We start from the raw sequence: 24906 nt of genomic DNA, 5'->3' as shown, positions 1-24906 counted from the left end.
AATATAATACAAAATGCAAGCTCCAAACATGGCTACAACTCAATTATCAAGAACATACATTTTTTGCATTACAAAATTAATAATAAAATTGAAAAAATGCAGGATAATATAATTGTCATATATGCCACGATTTTTTTACAATGATATTCACTTTAATTCCACACGATAATACAATTTAACAACATGTAATTTTTGCGTTCAAAATTTTAAAAATTGGAAATACAATTTTAATGCAAAACTACATAAAAAATATAATACAGTTTTGCATTAGAAATATAATAACATGTATGTTTTTTGTATAAATATTCTATCAACATGCAATTTTTTCAACAAAAACTTTAACAATAAAAATTAAAAATATGGTTTAATACCTCATGATAATGAAAACCTAGTCACTATTTTCACATCTTTTCGGAAAATCACGATTTTTAAAATAAAATCCATTATGTACAAAAAAAAAAAACAAATAAAAACAATTCTTCACAAAGCCACCTAACATAAGTTATTCCAACTAAAAAATGCATTAACAACAGATTAAAAAAAATACAGTTTTGCATTAAAAATATAATAACATGCATTTTTTTGCATAAATAATCTATCAACATACAATTTTTTCAACAAAAACTTTAACAATAAAAATTTAAAATATGGTTTAATACCTCATGATAATCTAAACCTTGTCACGATTTTCACATCTTTTAGAAAAATTATTATTTTTCAAAAAATTCGATCATGGATAAAAAAAAAAAAAGTACAACAAATTTTCATAAAATTCGATCATGGATTACAAAAATAAAATCGATCATGGATTAAAAAAAAAAATCACAAATTTTCAAAAAATTCGATCATGGATTACAAAAAATTCGATCATGGATTATGGATTACAAAAAATTCGATTATGGATTACAAAAAATTCGATCATGGATTACAAAAAATTCGATCATGGATTACAAAAAATTCGATCATGGATTACAAAAAATTCGATCATGGATTACAAAAAACAAAAAAAAAAAAAATTGATCATGGATTACAAAAAAAAACAAAAAAACAATTCGATCATGGATTACAAAAAATTCGATCATGGATTACAAAAAAAAAAATTCGAGAATGGATTACAAAAAATAAAAAATAAAAAATTATGTTCTTGATAGGGCCATCTTACATCAGCCATTTTAACTAAAAAATCCACCTCCAAGCAAATAAATTACATCCAATTGAGTACATTTTCTGATAAACAACAATATAAGGAATCAAAACCCTAAATTTTGAACACATTATCATCTATAAATCAAATCAAATCGATTAAAATGAGCAAAAAAACAAAAAACGCAGTTCTTCACGGACAACAGTCATTCAATCTAAAAAATGAAGCTCAAATTGAATAAATCAGATCAAATTGAGTACATCTGATTATAAACAAGACTATAACAATTAAAAACCCTAGAAATCTAACACATTAATTGTAATATATCATGAACAAAAAATCGAAAGGCGGAAAAAAAAAAAAAACAGCTGAAATTTTTTTTCACAGACATCACTGTGTTCATCTAAAAACTCAGACTGTAATTGAGCAAATTAAACAAAATTGAATATGTTAAATGATAAAAGACACAATAACGATTAAAAACCCTACAAATATAACTCATTATTTTCAAAATATGCAGTGAAATTGATCATATGGCGGGAAAAAAAAACCCAAAGTTCTTACCTGGTTTCGTGAACCCGAGCCTTCAATCTCCAAATTACTCTGTTTTTCTCAACGATTATCACAAATTCGTAACAGAATGTTTTGATGAACAACTTTATGATCAAAATGCCTGCAAATATTCACAGATTCATGCCCTAATTGGTATGAAACACAAGGAAAGGCGGAAACCCTAAAAACCCAACTTTCATGATAAAAAAAACGAAATTTCTCCACCATTTAATCCATGAAAAAGCTGAAAAAATCTGTATAAAGCCTGCATATTCGATCACAGGGCAAAAAAAACAAAAAATGACAAATTTTGAAGAATCCCTTGAAGAACACTGTGCAGCCCGTGTTCTTCATGGGACTCGCCGATTCCGTACAGTGAATCGACGAGTCACTGTACAGAATCGCCCGGTTCTCTCTAGAACCGAGCGATTCCGTGTTTTTTGACCGATTCGACACGTCCAGTGCCAATTCCCGAGTCGAACCAGGCGAGTCCGGGTCGACTCGACGTTTTTTTAATCACTGGCTGGAACCTTTGGGGATTGTCGCGGCTAGAACCTTTGGGGATCGTCGCCGTTGGTTGAAAGGATTCAAGCTTTTTCAGTTCATTCTTGTCCCTTTTCTTGTTTGGAAAATCAGCAACATGACGCTATAAATCTTCTGGAGTATCTTGATGTTGTAAGTTTTCAAGAAATCTTTCAAATTTGGTTTTCTTAAGAAATATTATGCAAATTCTAGAATATTTATTCTCAAAGAAATGGCAAAACTACAGTAAAGGGAAACCACTGCAAAATCAAGAAAGATTAGTTTGGAATAAACTTTTCCTTGTAAGCCTCTACCTTTCTTTGTGTTTTTCATATCTCATAAAAATTTATATTTTTGTAATATTTTTTCATAAATATACCAACCCCAATTAGTCGGAAAAATGCTTTGACGATGATGATGACCTTTTCATAAATATGCATCAAAAACTTAAAAATAAGGGAAAAATATGTCCATAAAGTACATTTTTCTTATTCTCACAAACCTAGAGATATCAAAACCAAGATTGGCCAAGGAACTTGAATATCGTTTCCGTATTGCATTTGAGATTCTTTTGTTTCTTGAAAAGGGCCATGCTTACTCGTATTTCCTTGTCAAAGAATGCCAAGAAAACCGTTTACCTTCGGTGCAAAATAAAAGAAAGACTAATACGATATTGCCGAGAAATATATTTTTTATTTTTCTTCTTTTCACCTATTTTCTTTTCTTTTGACAAAGATCATTTACAAGTAGTGTTATTACAATAATTCTTGCTTCAAAGAAAATAAAACTAATAAATCCAAGATCTTAAAAACCTTGATGCCATTAAACCAATTTTCTTTAAACAAAGAAAATATCCACAATTCGTATGCTTAGAAATATAAAGACAATATAATTAAATATGACAAAAACCAAAAATAGAGTACCAAAGATTACCTCAACCGGGTTTATTACACCTCACACCGAGTTATCACCATCCGATGGCGCTGGATCGATGATCAACCTTGAAAGTTTAGGCCAAGCCATACCAATAGAACATGAACCACTTTGATCACAAACTTAAACCCTAGGTGAATTTCCTTAGCAACCTAGTTTGAGAGAGATGGATTATTTTTTTGTTATACCCTGAAACCCTAGCTATAAATCTATAGTTGAGAGATGGGAGAGAGAACCACTATAGCCTAAACATTTAGCCTTTTTTTTTCGATGTGGGAGAGAGAGATCAAAGAGAGAGTGAGACGTGTCCCCTTTAGGATTTCATGAGAGATAGAGAAACTTTTTTAGGAGAGAGATAGAAAGATAAGGTATAGAGATTTTGGGTAGAGACACGCCTTTTTTTATAAATTTTAAACAAGATTAGGGTTTTTTAGGGTTTTTTTTGGCTTGCCTCTTCTTGTGAGATTGAATATAAACTATTGATCATGGGTGACTTGTGGGGTGAGAGATTTGAGCCCTCTATTCCATAGATAGGTCATCAACATGTGCTGGAACCTTTATCTCCCTTTCCTAAACCATTTTTCCATCAATAGAAATTAAATAAAATAATTCCAAATATAATATTGACCATACCAAAATAATACACAAGCCTTCTCATGCTTTCCAAAAATTCATTCAAAGCTTCCTCAAGCCAATACCTTTCTAAAACACATAGCAACTTGACCTACAAACCAAAATCACTTATCACAAAAATAGAAAGCTTCTAAATAGGTGGGGCATGCCACCCATGAGAGGATTTCATGGGCCCCACCATCTAGGTCATGGTGGGCCCATGTGCACAATGGGCCCCCATGCATGTTTAAATATTTTTAAAAACTCAATAAAATAATTTTAGAATTTATTCGAATATTTAAATCAATGTAAAATCAATATCTCTGATACTATAAATCCAAATTTGATAAAAAAAATATCCACAGATCTAGAAAAATTCAAATAATAATTCTAAAATCATATATATCATAAAACAAACATAATTAAATTCATTAGAAGGGAAAATGATCCATATGGTCTAAGAATTAAATCAATCAAACACTAGGGCACTCTACCTTCAACTGTGGACTACAGACCATACTTGCTTTATCAAACCGACCTAGTGTTTTCTATTACCCACAGTCCATGCAGGGGCTCATTAGTGGGTCACCAAAGTCTGGCGGATGAGTCAAGGGGTCACAATCCCAATCTGTCGATTTCAGGTTCTTCCCTAGAGACAGGGTAAGGTCACCTAAACCTGATGCGACTACAGCTCCTATGGTGCATAGGAGTATCTCTAGCACATGCATACGCTTCATCTTGAAAGGTGGCTTGCTTTCTCGAAACGGTCTATCAATATCCATGCCGTGTGATGGCACATGGTGAGGCTTTGGCCCCCATCTCTGAAGCCACCATCACACACAAGGGTCACAGTCCCTCGGCTCACTCATTCGGACATACTTCGACCTCATCAAGAGATGACCCATTAGAACCTTTATCAGTTTATACTCTATGCCCATGTAACATGGGTTTTTCCCAACCGACTGGCCTAGACCGTCAAGCACAGTCCGGTATCAGCAAACATCTTTTGCTCAGTATGGTCCACGAGTGACCACACTCCCACTGAGTTTATGTTTCACTATATCATTTCATTTTACAAACACGCATAAGGCCTTTAATGACCACACTCACCCAACATCTCCCACTTGCCCTTTGAAGGCCTTACATTCTCTCTTCCTCACTTTCTCTCATCCTCATCTCTCTCTCCATTACAATCTCTCTCTCAAGTATTTTTTACTTATTCTCTCTCAATACATTAATCATGACTTTCGCCATCAATCCTTTCACAAAAGGATTTATAAAAGCAACGTCTTTTTCTTTTTGCTGCTCGGATCTCATTCTAAAAGTGGTCATAGCTCATATTTCATATTGCATACAAATGTGACTCCTACTGGGGATAATGGGCTGCAATACAAATGTGACTCCTACTGGGGATGAGGAATAATGGCCTGCTTCTGACTCCATTAGGGATGACAGGTCACGGCCTGGGTGCAACTCCACTGGGGATAGTGGTATGACATGCATGGTGATGACATGCTCGGCAGTAGGAGAGCATGTCTTGAGAACGCGCGTGGGAATAGCATGCTCGGTGATGAAGCACACACGACAGTAGCATACTCGACGATGAAGCATGCACGACGGTAGCATATTCGGCGATGAAGTACGCACGACGATAGCATGCTCGATGATAGCATTGGCGCACATGTGCGGCGTTGATCGCACGCGGCGTTGATCACATGTGGTGAAAGTCTTGGAAACACAGTCGGCATTAACCTTTGAAAACACAGCCGGCTCTGGCCTTGACAAACACAGCTTGCGCTACGCTTTAAGAACAGAGCTGGTGCTAGACTTTGGTGAACATAGCCAGCGCTAAGCTTTGAGAACACAGCCGGCACTAGGCTTTGGTGAACACAACCGACGCTAAGCTTTGGTGAACACAGTCGGCACTAAGCCTTGGGAACACAACTGGCGCTAAGCCTTGGGAACACAGTCGACACTAGACCTTGAGAACACAGCCGGCGCTAGGTTTTGGTGAACACAGCCTGCGGTAGGCTTTGAGAACACAACCAGCGCTAAGCCTTGAGAACACAGCCGGCGTTAGGCTTTGATGAACACAGCCGGCGCTAGGCTTTGAGAACACAACCAGTGTTAAGCCTTGGGAACACAGCCGGTGGTAGGCTTTGGGAACACAACTGTCACTAGGCTTTGGGAACACAGCCGGCACTAGAGAGTGTCTTAATGTTTCACACGCGACAGTGTGTCTTTCAGTTTTGTATAATGGTCGGTCCTTCTTACAGATTCCCCAATGTGAAAAATCTTTCAAGAAGAGGAGAGGTTGGTACCCATAAATTTACTAGTGAGAGTCTGACCCGAGAAGCCCATTCGGTTAACAGAACCAATATGCAGACAAGAATGGCCCCTTAGTGTCACTTTTGTTACTGACCCAGCTCGTTTTGAGGTCCGGGAAGGCAATGATGGTAGGCGTCAATATTGAAGAAGGGGTAGTGCCCTTTCACTGAGGGCTTGTGAAGAATGATGTAATGGGGATGTGTAGGAGGGTGTCATGCGGTAACCCCATGGAGACATGAAAGAACAAGAAGCAGTTTATAATCATGCGGATGGACTGAATGTCGCGCAGTTCAATGCCTTGCTATATGGATGTTTGACATTTTTTACTCGTGATGACCCGTAGGGGAGGATAAACATGCCAGTCATTTGAGAGTGAATGCCCCGAAGGGTTTTCACCACACCTCCTTTATTTTGACAATCTTTTGCTCATAGTGCCCTTGTGGGTTTTCACTATGCCCATCTTTTTTTCTTTTTGACATATTTTACCCATGGTGACCTTTGGGGATGCACACCATGTCCGTCATTCTTTTTTTAAAAATATTTTTTACCCATGACGCCCTTGCAGGTTTTCGTCATGTCCGTCTTCTTCTTCTTTCTCTCTTTTTTTTTTTGTGAGGAAGCATTCTTAAGGTCATGCCACCGTGACCATCAATTTGGCGAGTTTTAAGTTCATTTGCCAAGACCTGAAAAGTCTTGCCTCCAAGACCGTATGTTGTGCAGTTTAACGTCATGCCACTAGGACGTGTGCTATAGTTTTAAGGTCATATCGCTTAGACCATGGCTATGCAGTTTAGGGTCATGCAGCTAGGACCATGCAGTTTAAGGTCGTGCAACTAGACCTCTGCTACAGTTTAAAGTCATATAGTTTGGACTATACAGTTTAAGGTCGTGCAACTAAACCTCCACTATAGTTTAAGGTCATATAGTTTTGACCATGTGTGGCACTGGATCATGCGTGGAATTAGGCCCCAAGTTCAATTTTCCCATGTCTATGAAGTTCTGGATGATGTCCTTGACAGCATGGCACCCCTTAGTGCTATGACCAAGTCTCCTATGATATTGGCAATAATTGGGCTCATCATCCCTCCCGACTTCATCCGGTCTTTTTGACTCAGGTAGTTTGATCACCCCCTTTAATAAGAGAGTTTCGAACAACTTGGGGATCATGCCCTTGTTAAGGAAATAACTCTTGTGCCGGCTTTTTACTAGGACATGCTTGATTTCATTCTTGGGGACCTTGAGTCTTTGATCTCCTCGTGGCAACAGAGTCTGATCAACATAAGTTGAAGAAGGTTTCTGGTAGCGATTTGACTTCCTTGTCATAGAGGCATTGCATCCTTTTGATGCTTTGGCCACCGTGCCTTTTACTAGTCCTCCGTTCCCAATCCGAAGAAAAGATGGAGAAGGGACTAGCAATGAGGGAGGCGAGGGGGGGGTGTAGTTCATTGTTTGATGGCCCCGTTTTGATGGTTAGGAGCGACGCTTGAGAGACAGTAAATAGGGGTTGGTGCCCTGAGGGGGTACGCTCAAGCTTATGAGACTTCAGTACCACTTGACGCAAGGTTTCTATCATTTCATCTCTCGACCTCATCTCAGCCTGTAATTGCCTTAATATGGCCTTAAGTTGTGCAATCTCATCTTCATAAGCTTTTGGCACTTCACTGATCACCACGGTTTCATCACTAGTCGTACTTGAGGGCTCCTTACAATTAAGAGAGAACCTGAACTTCTCATAGGACGGCAAGTGTAATAATTCCAAAATTCCAAAAAAAAAAAAAAAAAAAGGGGGAAACTTTTAATAAGTGATGGTTCATATGAGCATGATGGTCCTTAGGGACCATCACTATTTTCAAAAGCTTTTGCTGCCTTGCTCTTACCACGTCCACTAAAGGACGTGGGCTTTCAGCGTTTAAAGTGTAATTTAACGATTACACCTCATGTGTGATGTGTAACTTAATAAAAGAATATAATATAGTATCTTAAGAATTAAATAGGAGAGGCGAAGACTCCCACCCTAGAAAATTTTTGAGATCTTTCTCTCTCTAGTCAAAACGCAGTGAGTTCTTTCTCTCCTTAGCGAAATCTTTATCGGAAGCTCCCTCTCAAATATTTTAGGTAAGTGACTTCATTATCTTGAAAAATAATCCGTTCTTTTTAAAAATAAAATGAAATAATTATTTCTGCTTACTATCATGAATTTTAGGAGCGATAAATTTTATACGCAAGTGACCTCATTATTTTGAAAAATAATCTTTTCAATAAAATTATAATATTAGAAATTTTAAATGTTGTAAATTCTTAAAAATAAAATTATTTATTTATTTTTCTTGTCTATTGTTAGAAAATTTTAGAAATAAAATTATTACAAATAAATGTGATATTTCTGCTGTTAGTAAAATTGTGAGATTTCTTTCTACTGTTTTTTAATATTTAGACATTGTAAATTTCATGTGCAATGACTGCCTTATTATTAAAAAAATTGATATTTTTGCAATTGATTATAGCATTGTTGTGAAATGTTTAATTGCGAATTGACATCTCATAAATTGTGATAATTCCGTATTCTTAAAATTCTATAAGAGTTTTTCTATACATATTAAACTGGCAATTATGCTAGAATGTCTTTACAAATTGCTACCTTTCTAAATTTGAGCCCAAAATATTTGATTGGTTAATGTTATTGAAAGTGACTGTTATTAATGGTTTCAATGAAATTCATATTAATGATTTCAGTGATATGTTGAGTACATGATATTGCTGCTTTCGAATGTTTAAAGAGATTTAAAAATACTTTAAGTATGCAAGTGGACTCATCCGGTTCGTCGGTGAGGTTTAAGTGGACCTATCCGGGAAGCCGATAGGGAATAAGTGGACTCATCCGGTACGACGGTGCGGTATAAGTGAACCTGCAGGGATTAAGTGAACCTATCTGGGACGCCGATAGGGATTAAGTGGACCCATCAAGACGCTGATGGGGTATATAGGTGACCTACTTGGGACGCCAGTAGGGTATTTTGTGAAATCCTTTGAATTATGCACTGACGTTAAAAGTGTTATAAGCATTTTAATTACTCGGATTATAATTAATTATGCATTTATTGAAAGTGAAACTGTTGATGCATTTCTGTTAATAAATCTCATTTTGGAAAATATTGATATCTTTCAATCGTGATTATTTTTAGGATTATGATGATCACTTTCTGAGTAGCCAAAGTCATCAAACTATGGTAAACATTTTGGAAAATATTGATATCTTTTGGTTTAAAGCTTTTGCTGCCTTGCTCTTGCCACGTCCACTAAAGGACGTGGGCTTTAAGCGTTTAAAGTGTAATTTAACGGTTACACCTCATGCGTGAGGTATAACTTAATAAAAGAATATAATATAACATCTTAAGAATTTAAATGGGAGAGGCGAGGACTCCCACCCTAGAAAATTTTTGAGATCGTTCCCTATCTAGTTGAAACGCAGTGAGCTCTTTATCTCTTTAGCCGAATTTTTATCGGAAGCTCCCTCTCAAATATTTTAGGTAAGTGACTTCATTATCTTGAAAAATAATCCGTTCTTTTTAAAAATAAAATGAAATAATTATTCTTGCTTATTATCATGAATTTTAGGCGCGATAAATTTTATGCGCAAGTGACCTCATTATTTTGAAAAATAATCTTCTTAATAAAATTATAATATTAGAAATTTTAAATGCTGTAAATTCTTAGAAATAAAATTATTTATTCATTTTTCTTGTCTATTGTTATAAAATTTTAGAAATAAAATTATTACAAATAAATGTGATATTTCTGTTGTTAGTAAAATTGTGAGATTTCTTTCAACTGTTTTTTAATATTTAGACATTGTAAATTTCATGTGCAATGACTGCTTTATTATTTAAAAAATTGATATTTTTGCAATTGATTATAGCGTTGTTGTGAAATGTTTAATTGCGAATTGACATCTCATAAATTGTGATAATTCTGTATTCTAGAAATTCTATAAGAGTTTTCCTATACATATTAAACTGGCAATTATGCTAGAATGTCTTTACGAATTGCTATCTTTCTAAATTTGAACCCAAAATATTTGATTGGTTATTTTTGAAATGTTATTGAAAGTGACTGTTATTAATGGTTTCAGTGAAACTCATATTAATGATTTCAGTGATATGTTGAGTACATGATATTGCTGCTTTCAAATGTTTAAAGAGATTTAGAAATACTTTGTATGCAAGTAGACTCATCCGGTTCGCTGGTGACGTTTAAGTGGACCTATCCGGGATGCCGGTAGGGATTAAGTGGACTCATCCGGTACGTCGGTGAGGTATAAGTGGACCTGCAAGGATTAAGTGGACCTATCTGAGACGTCGATAGGGATTAAGTGGACTCATCAGGACGCTGATGGGGTATATAAGTGACCTACTTGGAACGCCAGTAGGGTAATTTTGCGGAATCTTTTGAATTATGCGCTGCCGTTAAAATGTTATGTGCATTTCAATCATTTGGATTATGTTTAATTGTTGATTTCTGAAAGTGAAATTGTTATCTATAAATGCTTGTGCTCGTATTGTTTTTAATAGACCTCCATTTTGAAAGTTTGTTTATATCTTTCATCGATGATTATTTTTAGGATTATGATGATCACGTACTGAGTAGCCAAACTCATCAAACTATGGTAAACATTTTTCAGGATAACTACGGTTTCATTTTGAGTACTCGTTAGGATCAACTCTGTAAGATATTGTAGTTGTGCTTAAACTTTCTTTTGTTACTTTGTAAGAATTCGCCACTGTAAATTTGTTCTATCAAGAGATGTATATATGTTTTGACTGATACATCTCAAGAATAACAGTATTGTAAATTCTTGGGGTGTGGCAGCAAGCCTCCACCATCATCCTCGAGAGGATACATGAGGCATTCATGACATGAGGAGAGCTGACAATTGGCCTTGCAAGGAGTCCTGGCATTCTCAGGGTATGGAGGAGCCACATGAATAGAGCTAGCATCAGGGGAAATGGAGTTCGTTTCATCATGTGCTTGGGAGCAGCTTTCCTTGGATAAGAGTGACGAGTTCTCATCAGATGTAAGAGTGTCTAGGGGAAAGCAAGCAAAGGAAGCAACATCATTAGGACCCTCTAGAGTAGACGGTTGTCCATCACATCTTCAGGGTTCTGTGATGAATCCTTACAAAGACGGGAGGAAAGTGGGCAGTGGTAGGGTCCCCTTCTTATTTTGAAGCTTGATCTCGACAACAGGTTTCTCAAGCCCTCGTAGCGGCTCCACAGTATCAGTTTTCTCTTCAGCTTCATCTTACGGAGCCGGAATGTCAAGGCAAACTTCGAGGCGAGATAATGGATCATTCTCTTGCATTATGGGAAGGGAACCTGTTTCCTCATGAATCAAACTCTCCACCACAAAGAGGTCATGGCTAGCGCCCTCGGTGGGCTCGGCTTCCATTTCACTTGGGGACCAGGGGCTACCTCGGAGTGGTGTCTTCGGGCTTAACAGAAGTCTAGGGGAAATTGATTCAGACCCACGAGCTGCCATGAGCTCATTCTGCTCTCAGAAGACATTGCTCTCGGTGCCCTGACTCTGAATGGGCTCGAGTGTCTGATCAGTTAATGGTGCAATTGACTCAAGATTTATGGGGCTACTGGGGTCAGATAGGCTTTTTCCCCCGTTCTTAGATTTGTCCTTGCCCCGATTGGGACTTGGACCTTCATAGATAACCGGCTTCATCATGCCCCGTAACCGTTTTGGTGTTCTCCTCATTTGATGCTTTTCCGGCATCATCCGCATCAAGGGGAGTTAGGGGAAAGAAAGGGCTCTCGTCTTCGGCAGAGAAGTCTTCCATGGTGTCCATTTCTTCGCCTTGAGAACTAGGGGAAGTTTTGGTTCATGTGTGCAAGTTGCACAGGTGTGCTCCGAGCAAGCGGGGGGATTAACGCGTGTGCGCCCTCTGCAAAAGCACTTCGAGTGACCTGGTGGTCAACCCGGGCTCAAGCAACGTGTCCGGCCTTGGGAGTCCCGGTGCCATGAGCAAGTGTGTGTGACGGCATGGTCGTGTGACCATCCCTCACAGAGTTAACAGGTATGTGCTGGGAACAAGGACTAGGAGGTTCCCCTTCGTGTGCTCAGGCAGGCGCAGCAACAAAGCTGCCCCGAGCAATGCAGTGTATGAGAAAGGGGTGTTCAGAGCCGAATCCAAGAAGACCGGAACCTTGATAGTGTTCCGAGGTAACCTGAGGGTTGCCCCGAGTAATGCAGTATGCATGTGAAAGGGGTACAGGGCTAGGTCCAAGAAGACACGAACCATGACCATGCATCGACATAACCTAAGGGTTGCCCCGAGTGGTGGTGTGTGCATGCAAAAGAGGTGCAGGGCCAAATCCAAGAGGACCGGAACCCTGATTGTGTATCGGGGTAACCTGAGGGTTGCCCCGAGTGGTGGTGTGTGCATGCAAAAGAGGTGCAGGGCCAAGTTCAAGAAGACCGGAACCCTGATCCTGTATAGGGGTAACCTGAGGGTTGCCCGGAGGTGTAGCTAGCATGGATGGTCCACTAGCTTTGGTGGGTGTGTGTGAGGTGGTGGCTTCAAAGCCGCCTCCTCCTGGTGTCGAGCATCCTGTTACAGGGGCTCGAAGTGATAAAGAATGAGGGGTAGCCTCGCGGCGACCCACAGGAGTAACAACAGATGAACTGTCAGTCACGAAAGAGGGAGGGGCGGCCTCCAGGCTGCCCATAGCAGTGGGACCGGCAAGGGAGTTGCCAGTAGCAGGGTGCGTGCTGTGTGTGGCGGCATGTGTACCGCCAATGCAAGGTGCGTTGGAGGAGGGTCCACCATTGCAAGGAGGTAGGGAGTGAGGGACTTGTTGATCCATCCTCACCTCTTTCCAGGTGATGACCTGGGAGCGCGACACAGGGTCGATGCTCAAGAGAAAGGTCGGGCACGAGGTTCGGGGAACCTGTTCCCGATGAAGACTCACGAGTACGAGGATTATGAAACCCCCGACTCGGATGAAGGGGTTAAGCAACCCTAAAAACAGGTGTGTGTATAATGAGCAGGAATAAAAAGAAAGGAAGGTCAAACAAGAACGATCCAACGATGGGGTAGTGTGGCACACGTTATATCGGACCGAGGCAACCCCCGCACATGTTTCTGCCAGACCAAGGCTTTTGAAAAATATACATGCAATCTAGCACACTTTGAGCCGGACCGCACTTTTTGGCTTATTTCATATGTTCTATTCCCAAAACCGGTCCGGCACATGAAAATATACATCTGGTCTAGTTCTATAATGTGCCAAACCGGTGGGTCCAAAAAACTGTGTTGAACCGTATTTTTTGGCTTATTTCAGTAGGCACAAGTTTGTGCCAAACCAGATGCAGTAGTCCCCAAACAGGTCCGGCACATGTTTCTGCCGAACTGAGTCTTCTAGAAAATCAGTGCTCCAAAAAAGGTCGGGTGGCGCCTAGGCAGCCGGGGGGTTCTAAACTACCCAGCAACTAGGCAGGCGCCTATGATAATCATGTTTTTAAGTCCAGATTTTGTATAAAAAATGCATCAATATGCATTTTATTAATCTAAACAAAAAAACAAGTACTTAAAAATATCCCACACGATGGGTATTTTTGCACTTAGGTGGGTGTAGTCCCCTAGGCACCCACCCAGATACCCAAGGATAACCCACCCAATTGGCCCGCCTAGGTCTGGGCGAAGCGCTCAAGCCCCCCTACACTGGAAGGATGCTTTTTGAATCAATGTGGAAAATATACATCCGATCCGACTTTATATCGTGGGTCCAGCATGGTTTGTACAGGATCGCACTTTTTTGGCTTATTATGCTTTGTACAGCGCCCAAAACTGGTCCAGCAAATCTCGTGTCAGACCTATCTTTATAATTTTGTAATCCAATCCGACGTAGATTGTGACAAACTGGCTTCAAAACGTGTAAAACATAAAGTGATGGAAATGAGACAAAGCATGTACTAAATGGGATATTTTCGTTCTTAAAAATATAACTTTTTGACTTGGGGGAGGAGGGGACGCTTGCAAAAAAAGGTACTTTTTCTTTTTTTTGTTTTATGGGTGGTCAGGACAAAAGCAAAAGGGAAAAACATGAAATAAAACACCCGGTGAAAAACATCATAATTCTGAAGTTTGACAAGTGTGATGCTTAGTTATCATTTTCCTTTTCTACCTGCACCTTTACCTGCCTTCCATGATTTGGAAACAATGGATATTTTAAATTCTCTTTGATAGGATTCTTTTTTGCATGCAATTGCAATGCAATTTTATGTATGGTTTTCCTGTTTTGAATGCAGAATGCTGAAAACCCAAGTCACAACTGTGGTTTTGCATTCCCTAGTATTATAATGCTGCGTGTGCTGAATATGAACAACACAAACCGAACCCCAAATTCAAACTTAATAATAGTGCTCCAACTGTTAGCTAGGAGAATCAGGACAATCCCACTGCTTCTGCTCGAGTACATATTATTGTTTCAGTTGCATCTTAATGTTTTCACTTCTTCATCTTAAGTTATATTAATTTGTTGACTTGAATTGTAGATTTGGATACTTTCTTACCAACAAGGTTATTTGTAAATTGGAAGCCTCACACTTGTGAATTAAAAACTGTGGGTCCCATCCGCTATCTCTTCACCATTGTCTGCTATTTCACCGGGTGTTGATGACTGCAATTGGAGCATAGTATAGCTTCTATAAATTGCGGACTCAGTTTATGTTGCATGCAACAATTCACTTAGCCATGGAAGTCTCATGGCAAACATTTTTGCTTTTCAGGTTATGTAACATCGGTTCGTAATTGTGTATGTAAAAAACTTGCCTAAAGTTGTTACCCAAAATAAGCTGGGGATCAATTTGAATGCCATGGAGAAATTACAAAAGTTGTTCTATAATCTAAAAGGGATAAGAAAATGTAAGTTATGCGTTTATCCATTTTGTGCAAGGGGCAAGTGCTGTGCGAGCACTTGAGAACACTAAAAATTACAAAGCAGATGGTAACTTTTCGTGTCTACAGTAAAGGCATACTATAATCCAATGGAGCCTGATGAAGAATAATGCAATGCAAAGTATCCACGACCGTTCCTATGATGGATTGTGGACATAAGTTGTAGTGACATTCATCACAGTTACAATTAATCTCCATTTATAATCAGGATGGGATGGGGCATCCCTCTTTGCAGTACCATATAGTAGTATACTGCATTCGATTATGGTATGCTCTTATAATTCTTTAATTTAGGATTTGTCCCCGATAGTGGTACTTTGTTTGAATTTGTGATAGGCCCTGCTCTTGAATGTTCACTTGCTAAGCCTCATGATAAGAACCCTATTTCAGGAATGAACTCCCAAAAAGGCTGATCTGCTTTCGGGCTACCCTGGCCATCTTGCTTATGGCATGGATCCTTATGGTGCTCTCGGTGCTGGGGCTGTTGGACAGGTACCTCCTCTATTTGTTTGTTTCTCCATTGTATTACCTCTTTATTTTATTTCATGTTTGTTCCTTTTTCGTTTGTCCTGAAAACTGTCTGGTATGGTGTGTGTCTAGAGGGAAAAACACCCGGTGAAATAGCAGACAATGGTGAAGAGATAGCGGATGGGACCCACAGTTTTTAATTCACAAGTGTGAGGCTTCCAGTTTACAAATAACCTCGTTGGTAAGAAAGTATCCAAATCTACAATTCAAGTCAACAAATTAATATAACCTAAGATGGAGAAGTGAAAACATTAAGATGCAACTGAAACAATAATATGTACTCGAGCAGAAGCAGTGGGATTGTCCTGATTCTCCCAGCTAACAGTTGGAGCACTATTATTAAGTTTGAATTTGGGGTTCGGTTTGTGTTGTTCATATTCAGCACACGCAGCATTATAATACTAGGGAATGCAAAACCACAGTTGTGACCTGGGTTTTCAGCATTCTGCATTCAAAACAGGAAAACCATACATAAAATTGCATTGCAATTGCATGCAAAAAAGAATCCTATCAAAGAGAATTTAAAATATCCATTGTTTCCAAATCATGGAAGGCAGGCAAAGGTGCAGGCAGAAAAGGAAAATGATAACTAAGCATCACACTTGTCAAACTTCAGAATTATGATGCTTAATTACCTTTATAAGGTCTGTCCCCAGCTCCTTGGAACATTACCTATGAACAGTCAATTCTTTACTTGAGCAGAAGAAACCTTTAATGTTCTTGCCTGCAAGATATGATGGCAGCATGAAGCACACATTACAGTGCATAAAACATCCCATACCTATGGATTTTTTTGTTTTAAATATTTTTGATGATTCTTGTGTATAGGCATAGAAAAAAGAGTATCAAATAGACAACTCATATAAATCAGATTAAGTTCAGGCCATGCAATAAGGTAAATCCAAGACCAAAGACAAGCTCACATAAATCAGATTAAGTTCAGGCCATACAATAAGGTAATCCAAGACCAAAGACAACGTGACAAAGCATTTGCTAGATAAAGCTGTTCTACCTTGTACTCAGAATTACTCAGTTCTTCAATCACTTTGTCTACCAACTCTTCGGTCTTGAAGCTCATGAAAGCAAAACTCTTATTCTCAGTGGCATCCTTTCTTTGATAATCCTGACCTGTCACCCAATGGGAAAAAATCAGAGCTCACAAAAGCAAAACCCTTATTCTCAGTGGCATCCTTTCTTTGATAATCCTGACCTGTCACCCAATGGGAAAAAATCAGACAAATGAAAAACATTTTCCAAACAGTCTTTAAGAGACCACAGCAGTTAAAAAATGCATATTCACCTCAAAAAGCTCACCAATAAGGGAACAAAGCTGCTTTAAATCCTCCTCGGTTACATCCTTACGAATGCCACCAACATAAACTTCATACCCATGTCGTGGAAAGGACAGAAGCTCAGCATGTTTTATTTCTTCATGCTCTCCATCCTTATTTTATATGGAAGCTTTGACATCCATCTCATCCTTGCCTTTGGACCCTGCATCCTCATCAATCCCATTTGGAACAGGGGCCTCCTCTTCCTTCTCATAAACCACTTCCTCCTCGTCTTCTACCTCTTCCTCTTCTTCTAGCTCCTCCTCTTCCTCGACTCCCTCCTCTACCTCTTCTTCCACTTCTTCATACTCAACTTCCTCCTCCATTACCTCCTCATTGTCTCCATCGAGGTCGACCTTTTCTTCAAGTTCGACAGGCTTTGCCACTTGTGATGAACTTGATCTGCCTCTCGACATTTTGCAAGCCTAATACAAGCTTGCATGAAAACTGTGGAGGAAGCAATGAAGGGAGGATAATTTCGGGGAACGAGGTATATGAATATGGGAAGGCTGAAAAAACAAAATTGAAAGGATTACTAGGAGTTGCAGAGTAAGATATTGATGCTAACTAGGCCATGAGATGCACAGTGGGAATGTCAATGTCAAAATGAAAGAATTCCTCTAAAAGGGGTGATAACAGTAGCAATAATAGATCAAGGCATGATCATGAGAAAGAAAACTTTCCAAATGATATTAAAAAAGGCAATGCAGCCAAGGTGCAAAAAACCAAACAAATAAATATTTGTCATAATCAATAAGGCAATGTCCCCACAGGTGCAAAAATCCAAGAAAACAATTTCAAATGCCAGAGCACTTCCCACAAATAACTTTTGTCTAGGAGTCAAATGGTATTAAAAAAGGCAATGCAGCCAAGGTGCAAAAAACCAAACAAATAAATATTTGTGATAATCAATAAGGCAATGTCCCCACAGGTGCAAAAATCCAAGAAAACAATTTCAAATACCAGAGCACTTCCCACAAATAACTTTTGTCTAGGAGTCAAATCTATGTAAATCCATGACAAAACAATCACAGAAAAAAGGAGAACCTAAGAAAATGAGAGACAGGGCATAAATCTCGAGATAGCTTAATTCCAGAATTAGACAGAAGCAATAAAAGAAATAGCAAGCAGCATATAGCATATGATCTGTGTGACCCACGTTACAAAAATGTTTGGCTCCAAATATATGATTATTATGCTAGTTAATCAACAATTGATTGATTCATTCAGAAATACAATAAATAGATTTCATATAAGAAAAGCAAAAAACACTGCCCAAAAATCTAAATAAATCACATGATAAAGTGAGATGAAAACCCCACTATAAACAGCTCTATTACCTTTCTATCAGTTTTCTAAACATTAGCGACAGCGAGCATTCATTTTAGTCAAAACTCGACAACATAAGTTCACTTAATATGATTAAATCATTTCAGTTAATAATTTCAACTTGACATTGCAATTTCACACAAAAATCAATAAAATAGGCAGAACAGAAATATAACCAAATTGACAATCAAACAAAATCCCCTATTGCTTACCAATGCTAAAAAAGAATGAAGACTAAACACTGTACATCTATGCCTTCCTTTACAATCCCTTGGGCTTGACGAGCAGGAGTACAAAATAAGCTGGACTGGAGATTATGGCATGTATAGTCAATTCTCTCCCTTTTACCTATTAATAAAAAATAGAATCCTCCTCTAACCATTCTCCCTTTTGTTTCTTTCCTGAAGAAGCCGGCCAACATAAGGTTGAGATAGAAACCACAGTAAAAAGAACTTCATAATTACAAACCCTCACTTTCAAATAATTTCTAGGCCACAAATAGCATTGCTATGCCAAAGCAAGCACTTATGAGGATTTCTTAGAATATAAAATTTTGAGAATCACCTTACAATTACAAAATGAGTAATCTCAGGAACAAACCAAAAAAAAACAAGAAAAGAGAAAAAAAAATTTTTGAATCTTCCTTTCTGATGCATGAAATTCTGCTGAGCAATTTTAGAGTTAATATGTTATTTTTCTTTTCTAGGTTGGCAACTAGGTTAAGTAGGTTGGATCCCCAAATTTCAGGTCCTGAACATATATCTAGTCAGGGCTTTGCCCAAGGGAGCAAGAATACTAATTTTAATCTCACTCCTTATTTCTGTGATCAGTTTTGATCCATACTTAGAACGCTAATTTTACTCTCTATGCTTAACAACATTTGAAAATATGATACCAAATTCCAAAACATTTCAAATTAGGTCAGCAAAAAGAAACAGTGAACAGTAAGATCCCCTAACAAGCAGTGTACATCCAAGAAAACCAAACATTCAGTTGTGAATGCAGTAGCACATAAAATGAAGACAATGCTCAATATCGCATTACTGAGGATACATGCAAGAAAACAATGTGGAGATGAGACCACACGATTGCTGACCAGAGATCTACATCACTAAATAGCTAAATAGTTACCATCCACTCCAAAATATGTCTTTCAGGTTTTTGTGGTTAGGTGACATGATCTTGACATCTAATATAAACTTTCCAAACCCCCAAAAAGACCCAAAGAATCAACAATGATCTTAAGCATGTTTCATCGAGATTCCAAAAATATACATTTTTAATTGGAAGGATCAGCTGTAAAATTTGAACCTGGGAGATGGTGCTGCGATTGTAAACACTCTAATCATCAATCCACTTGCCCAATGCTTAATCTTAACATATTCAAAGATTCAATATTCAAGTCTCTAAAAAATGGTGGCCAGCCAATGCTTGGAACTTGCAATCTACTACAAACTCTTGTTCTGTACTTCATAATAATGGGAACTCCACAAGTGCATGACAATACAGTATTGGAAAATAAATGCGCCTCCTTCAATTTTGAAATTTGCATAGGTGCATCTACCAGATCCCCACCCAAGCTTTAAGACCTCTAAATAGTGCACATACTTAGAGGAAATTATCAGAATATGGTGACACAACCTCTTGAAGTTCAAAATAGTTCTCCAGCAATAGATATGCATCATCTACTTTTCCAGCTCGACAAAGACCGTCAACAAGTACGGCGTAGGTGACTTCGCTGGGTGTTGGTCCAAATTCATACATTCTAAGGAAAAGATTAATGGCAGACCGAATCCGATGTGATTTGCACAAGAACCCAATAATTGTATTAAATGACAAACAATCCATTTCAATCCCTTCAGATTCCATAGCTTCAAGTAACTTCTTAACAGAACCAATATCTCTGGCCTTACAATAGCCATCTAATAGGACATTATATGTACATATATTTGGAACTACACCGATTTCCTTCATTCGGTTAAACAAACTCCACGCCTCTTCTAACCTACCAGCCTTAGAAAGGCCACTAATCAGGACTGTATAAGAAGTGACATCAAGTTGATGATTTGCCAAGGATGCCTTTTTAAACAATCGCAAGACTTTGTTAAGCATACCTTTTCTAATTAGACCATGAAAGAGAACAGTGTGGACGTGAGAATCAATACCAGAATCGTTTGCAAGAATCCCATTATAGACATCGATGGCATCACTAACCTGGCCAGCTTTACAAAGCCCATCCAATAATGCTGCATAACTATAATTATCTGGCACAAAACCTTCATCTACAATTTCATTATAAAGATCCCCTACTTTAGAATAATAACCCACTTTGGAAAGACAATTTAGCATAGCATTGCATGCCATAAGGTCAAGATTTACACTAATCCCTGAAACCAACTTGGAAAAGAAAGATGTCTCCATCACCGAATGAATGCCTGATACCAAAGAGCAAATAGTATATGAATCTGGTTGCAGATTTCTCCTCCTCAACTCATGAAATAAATGTAATGCATCTCCATATCTCCCCACTTTGCAAAAGCAATGAATGAGTATGTTATAACAAATTAAATCAGGCACAAAACGTTTTGCTTCCATAGAGTTCCAAACATCAAGTGCCTGATCAAACATATTTGCTTGAAAAAGACCATGAATTATAGATGTATATGTAATAATATTAGGCAAGCACCCAACATCATCCATCTTCTTTAAAAATTCAATTGCAATACCAACACTCCCAACCTTAAGAAACCCACCTATTAAAACAGTCCAAATAGGTACAGTAACATCTTCGCCTGAAACAATCATGAGGCTCAATACCTGTAGTGATTGCATGACCTTCCCAGCCTTGCAAAAACAACTTATGGCCATTGCATAAGTACCGTAATTTGGGCGAAATCCCCTAGCCACCATGCCTCTCAGAAGCTGCTGTACCCCAGAACAATCATTTAACCTGCAGAGATTACTAATCGCAATATTAAATGACAAGAAGTTTGGGAATTGGGTATCTCTGAGAACTGATAATGCCACTTTAACACTACCCATTTTGAACAAAACATCAATTACCATGTTCCTAGCAAAGGTGTTGGGGATGTAACCAAAATTCTGCATCACTTCGAAAGTATCCAATGTATAATCATACATGTTGCCATGCCAAAAAACCCTAAGCAAAAGAATAAAAATCCGAGCCCTTGAGGATGAACCTATCCCCTGTAATCCCTCGATAAGGCCTTTGACAGTCTCAAATTGGTTCATAAGCCTTTTAACCGTGCCAACAGCAAACTCCAGGGATTTCTCATCAATAGAATACAACGGGTTCTCAAAAAACCACAAGAAAAGGCTTAAACCCAATATATCAGATGGACAGTTCGATAGAGTTGAACAAAGGGTTTCAGAATTAAGCTTAAAATTGCCTCGAGGATCATTAGAAAAGCCCAAATTTGTCCACGACTGAAGAAATTTAGGGATCAAAACTCCAAAATTATGCCTTACACGGAAACATAAAACTGAACTTTCATAATCTTTACCCCCAAGAGACAATGGGCAGCTTATAAACTTCAGATTAGAGTTCAAATGAGAACAACTCCGAAAAATGCCGATAGAACTCCTTCTGATTATCATTTAAAAGTTTTAAATAACCCATCATTGATTTCTGTATATGTTCTCAAATAAAATGTAAAACAACATGACTATATAACAAATTATGGTTGAAAAAATTTCACATGAGAGCTTGTTGTAATCATCCAAATGGAAGCAAAACTAAAAACCATCAAATACAAGAGAGCACCTGAATTAGTTTAGTGAAGGGAAATGGAAAATACCTAATGAGAAAATACGAAATTTAGAGTGTTTTGTGGAAAGACAAAAAGAAGACTCGGGGTTGATGAGAAAGAGACAGAGAGACACATAGTGTTTCTTGCAGTTACAGTGTTTGAAAAATAAAAAAGAGGGAAAGGGAATTCTAGGGTTTCTCTCATTAAATGGTACATGAGCTTGGGCGTGGGATGAGCCCCTCTCTCGCACACTCTCAGGCACTGTTCCCAAAATCGATTCGGAACGTTTAACCCGACTTGAGCCTGGCCCCCAAGCGATTTAACCGGGATTCAACTCCTCTAGCAAGACAAGTCCGTGCAGTCAAAAAAAAAGTGTTAATATAAAAAATAATCTACTAAAATTCATCAGTGACACATCTCGCTCGATGGACCAAATCACAACGCTCACGCAACGGATCAACGCGAAACCAATTCCAATGTGTGCGTAAGGTCCATGGCTATCATTGGTCCCAACTCTGTACGTGATGGACGGTCAAATTTCATGCATGAAGCCGATGAAGTAACTGAAATTTCGGTCGTCGGATTCCAGATTTCGACCGGAACTCAAAAGTTGCGAAGTCTTCATTCGGGCTCCAGATCACGTCTCGTTTGTTCTCACGTGATCGTGATGGCATGCTTAGTGCGTTACGATGAAAAAATTATAAAAAACATCAAGGAACAAGCGCACTATCAATCTGAAGTTTACAAGATTCAAACCAATTTTAAGTTTCGTGATCATGGCTAAAAAACATGATTCATGACTCAAAGTTGGTATCAAATGTTCGTCATGTCGATATCTACAAGAAAACAATAATCTTTCGATGAAACGGGTAACAAAAAAACCTCGGGTCAGCCACAGAAGATCACACAAGTTCTCAGGCAGCAGCATGGACTGCATTGAAATTCCACACATTGTTAGACAGGGGCAAAACTACCATTTTGTACCCATTTTTAGAATTTCTTTTAATTCAATTAAATCTTAATTTTCAGCAATTAGGTCTAATTTTGATCAATCCACCCATGTTTGGGCACAATTCTATATAAACAAGCACTGTCTCATTGGAAAGAGACCTCTCGGCCTTCAATTGATTGTTTGAAGATCGAATAAAAAATTTTGATTCCTTACTTGAGCGTGTGAGTACGTCTTGGAGAGAGAGAGATGAGAGAGAAGAAAAGGGCTGGTACCCTTTGGGTAGGAAGCTCTCTGTCCTCCCTCTCTCTCTATCCTTTTCTCTCTCTTTCTCTCTCTCTTCTTCTCTCATTTTCTCTCTCTTTTTCTCTCTTTCTCTCTTTTTCTCTCTCTTTCTCTCTCTTCTTTCTCTCTCTTCTTCTCCCTCTTTCTCTCTCATCCTCTCTTCTCATCTTTATCTTCATTTGTCCCTGTTTAATGAAACCAAAGAAGCCTAGCGCCGATTGGTCCTCTCTCTCTTCTTCTATCAATCAGTGAGACCTAGCGTTGATTGGTTTTCTCTCTCTTCCTCTGTCAGTTGGAAAACCCAACACTGACTGGTCTTCTCTCTCTTCTTCTGTCAGTCGGTGAGACCTAACGATGATTGTTTTTCTCTCTCTTCCTTTGTCAATCTATGAAACCTAACGCCGACTGGTCTTCTCTCTCTTCTTCTGTCAATCGATGAAACCTAGCGCCGACTAGTCCTCTCTCTCTTCTTCTGTCAATCAGCAAGACCTAGCACCGACTGGTTTTCTCTCTCTTCTTCTCTCAGTCGACAAGATCTAACGCCGACTAGTTTTCTTTCTCTTCTTCTATCAATCGGGGAGACTTAGCGCTGACTGGTTTTCTCTCTCTTCCTCTGTCAGTTGACGAAACCAAGCACCTACTGGTCTTCTCTCTCTTTTTCTGTCAGTCGGTGAAACCTAACGCCGACTGGTCCCCTCTCTCTTCTTCTGTCAATCGACGAGACCTAGTGCCGACTGGTCTTCTCTCTCTTCTTCTGTCAGTTGGTGAGACCTAGTGCCGATTGGTTTTCTCTCTCTTCTTCTCTCAATCGGCAAGATCTAACGCCGACTGGTTTTCTTTCTCTTCTTCTATCAGTTGGTAAAATCTAGCACCGACTGCTTCTTCTCTCTCTTTATCCCTTCTATTTTAATACAGTCGACAAAACTTAGCGTCAATTGCTTTTTTTCTCTCTTCTTCTAACACAATCAGTGATGCTTAGCCCCGACTGCGCCTTCTTTCCCTCTCTCTCTTTTATCCTCTCGTTTATTCTCTCTCCTCTCTTCCTTCTTCTCTCTCCTTCTGTCTATTCGCTTCTTCTCTTTAACCCCTACTTTGTTACTCCTTCATTCGACTAAGAGGGATTGAGGTTAGCCTCTCATGGTAACCCTATCGTCTAGCCATAATGTTGTTGCGCCAGGATCACTTGGCCCGCTTTACTGCCACAATAGACCGACCATCGTGCTTAGCTGGTCGATATTAGTAATAACGTCTAGTAGTGATCCCGTGAACCGGTCTTAGTTATCGAGCCCGTTTTACTACCACATTAGGTCAATTATCCACCAGCCTAGTCACTGCTCTGATCCTCTCACTTGGTCGAATTCTTCTCTCTCTTTGTCTTTCTTTCTTCTTTTTTGGATGCACATGCTCGTGTACTTTCATCAGAGAGAAAAAGGGTGAGGTCTGACCCACCTATCCCATAACCTTTGCCATATACGTGTATGATTGTAGAAAAGTAGAAAATAAGAAGAATACAAGCCAAGGGAGGCGATTCTGAACCAGTTTTATTACTGGGGGGGCTTTCTTCATGAGCACCCACGCGAGTCAGCCCGAGTAAGTCCCGAACCCACCTTTAAAATTCCTCTTTCACTGGTTGGTAACACTTACCTCCGTTTTTGAACGAG

The 24906-nt window shown here is 38.7% G+C and overlaps 1 protein-coding gene across 21 annotated transcripts; it reads right to left on the bottom strand.

Moving 5' to 3' along the window:
- Positions 1–16421: 16421 nt before the first annotated feature.
- On the bottom strand, positions 16422–22346 carry LOC18444847 (putative pentatricopeptide repeat-containing protein At1g16830). 21 transcript variants are annotated; one of them, XR_016044992.1, is made up of 5 exons: positions 21305–22323; positions 21059–21191; positions 18454–18642; positions 16896–17421; positions 16422–16791 (listed from the first exon to the last, which is right to left on the bottom strand). XR_016044992.1 is itself a non-coding variant. In XM_088852502.1 (5 exons), the coding sequence occupies exon 2, from the start codon at positions 21149–21151 to the stop codon at positions 19850–19852; it is 1302 nt and encodes a 433-aa protein (XP_088708628.1). In that variant the 5' UTR covers positions 21152–21191; positions 21305–22346; the 3' UTR covers positions 16422–16791; positions 16882–17421; positions 18454–18642; positions 19553–19849. The 21 variants fall into 21 exon arrangements, 16 of the variants coding, with proteins under 16 accessions (XP_088708628.1, XP_088708629.1, XP_088708622.1 ...); XM_088852502.1 differs by having other exon boundaries at positions 16882–17421; positions 19553–21191; positions 21305–22346; XM_088852503.1 differs by having other exon boundaries at positions 16882–17421; positions 19553–21203; positions 21305–21441.
- Positions 22347–24906: the final 2560 nt, after the last annotated feature.

Source organism: Amborella trichopoda, chromosome 11 (genome assembly GCF_054954075.1).
Source record: "Amborella trichopoda isolate Santa Cruz 75 chromosome 11, AtrichopodaSantaCruz75HAP2 v2.0, whole genome shotgun sequence".
In the NCBI taxonomy this organism is placed as follows: domain Eukaryota; kingdom Viridiplantae; phylum Streptophyta; class Magnoliopsida; order Amborellales; family Amborellaceae; genus Amborella; species Amborella trichopoda.
Note: the sequence above shows the minus strand (reverse complement) of the source record. Positions and strands in the feature narration are given on the sequence as shown.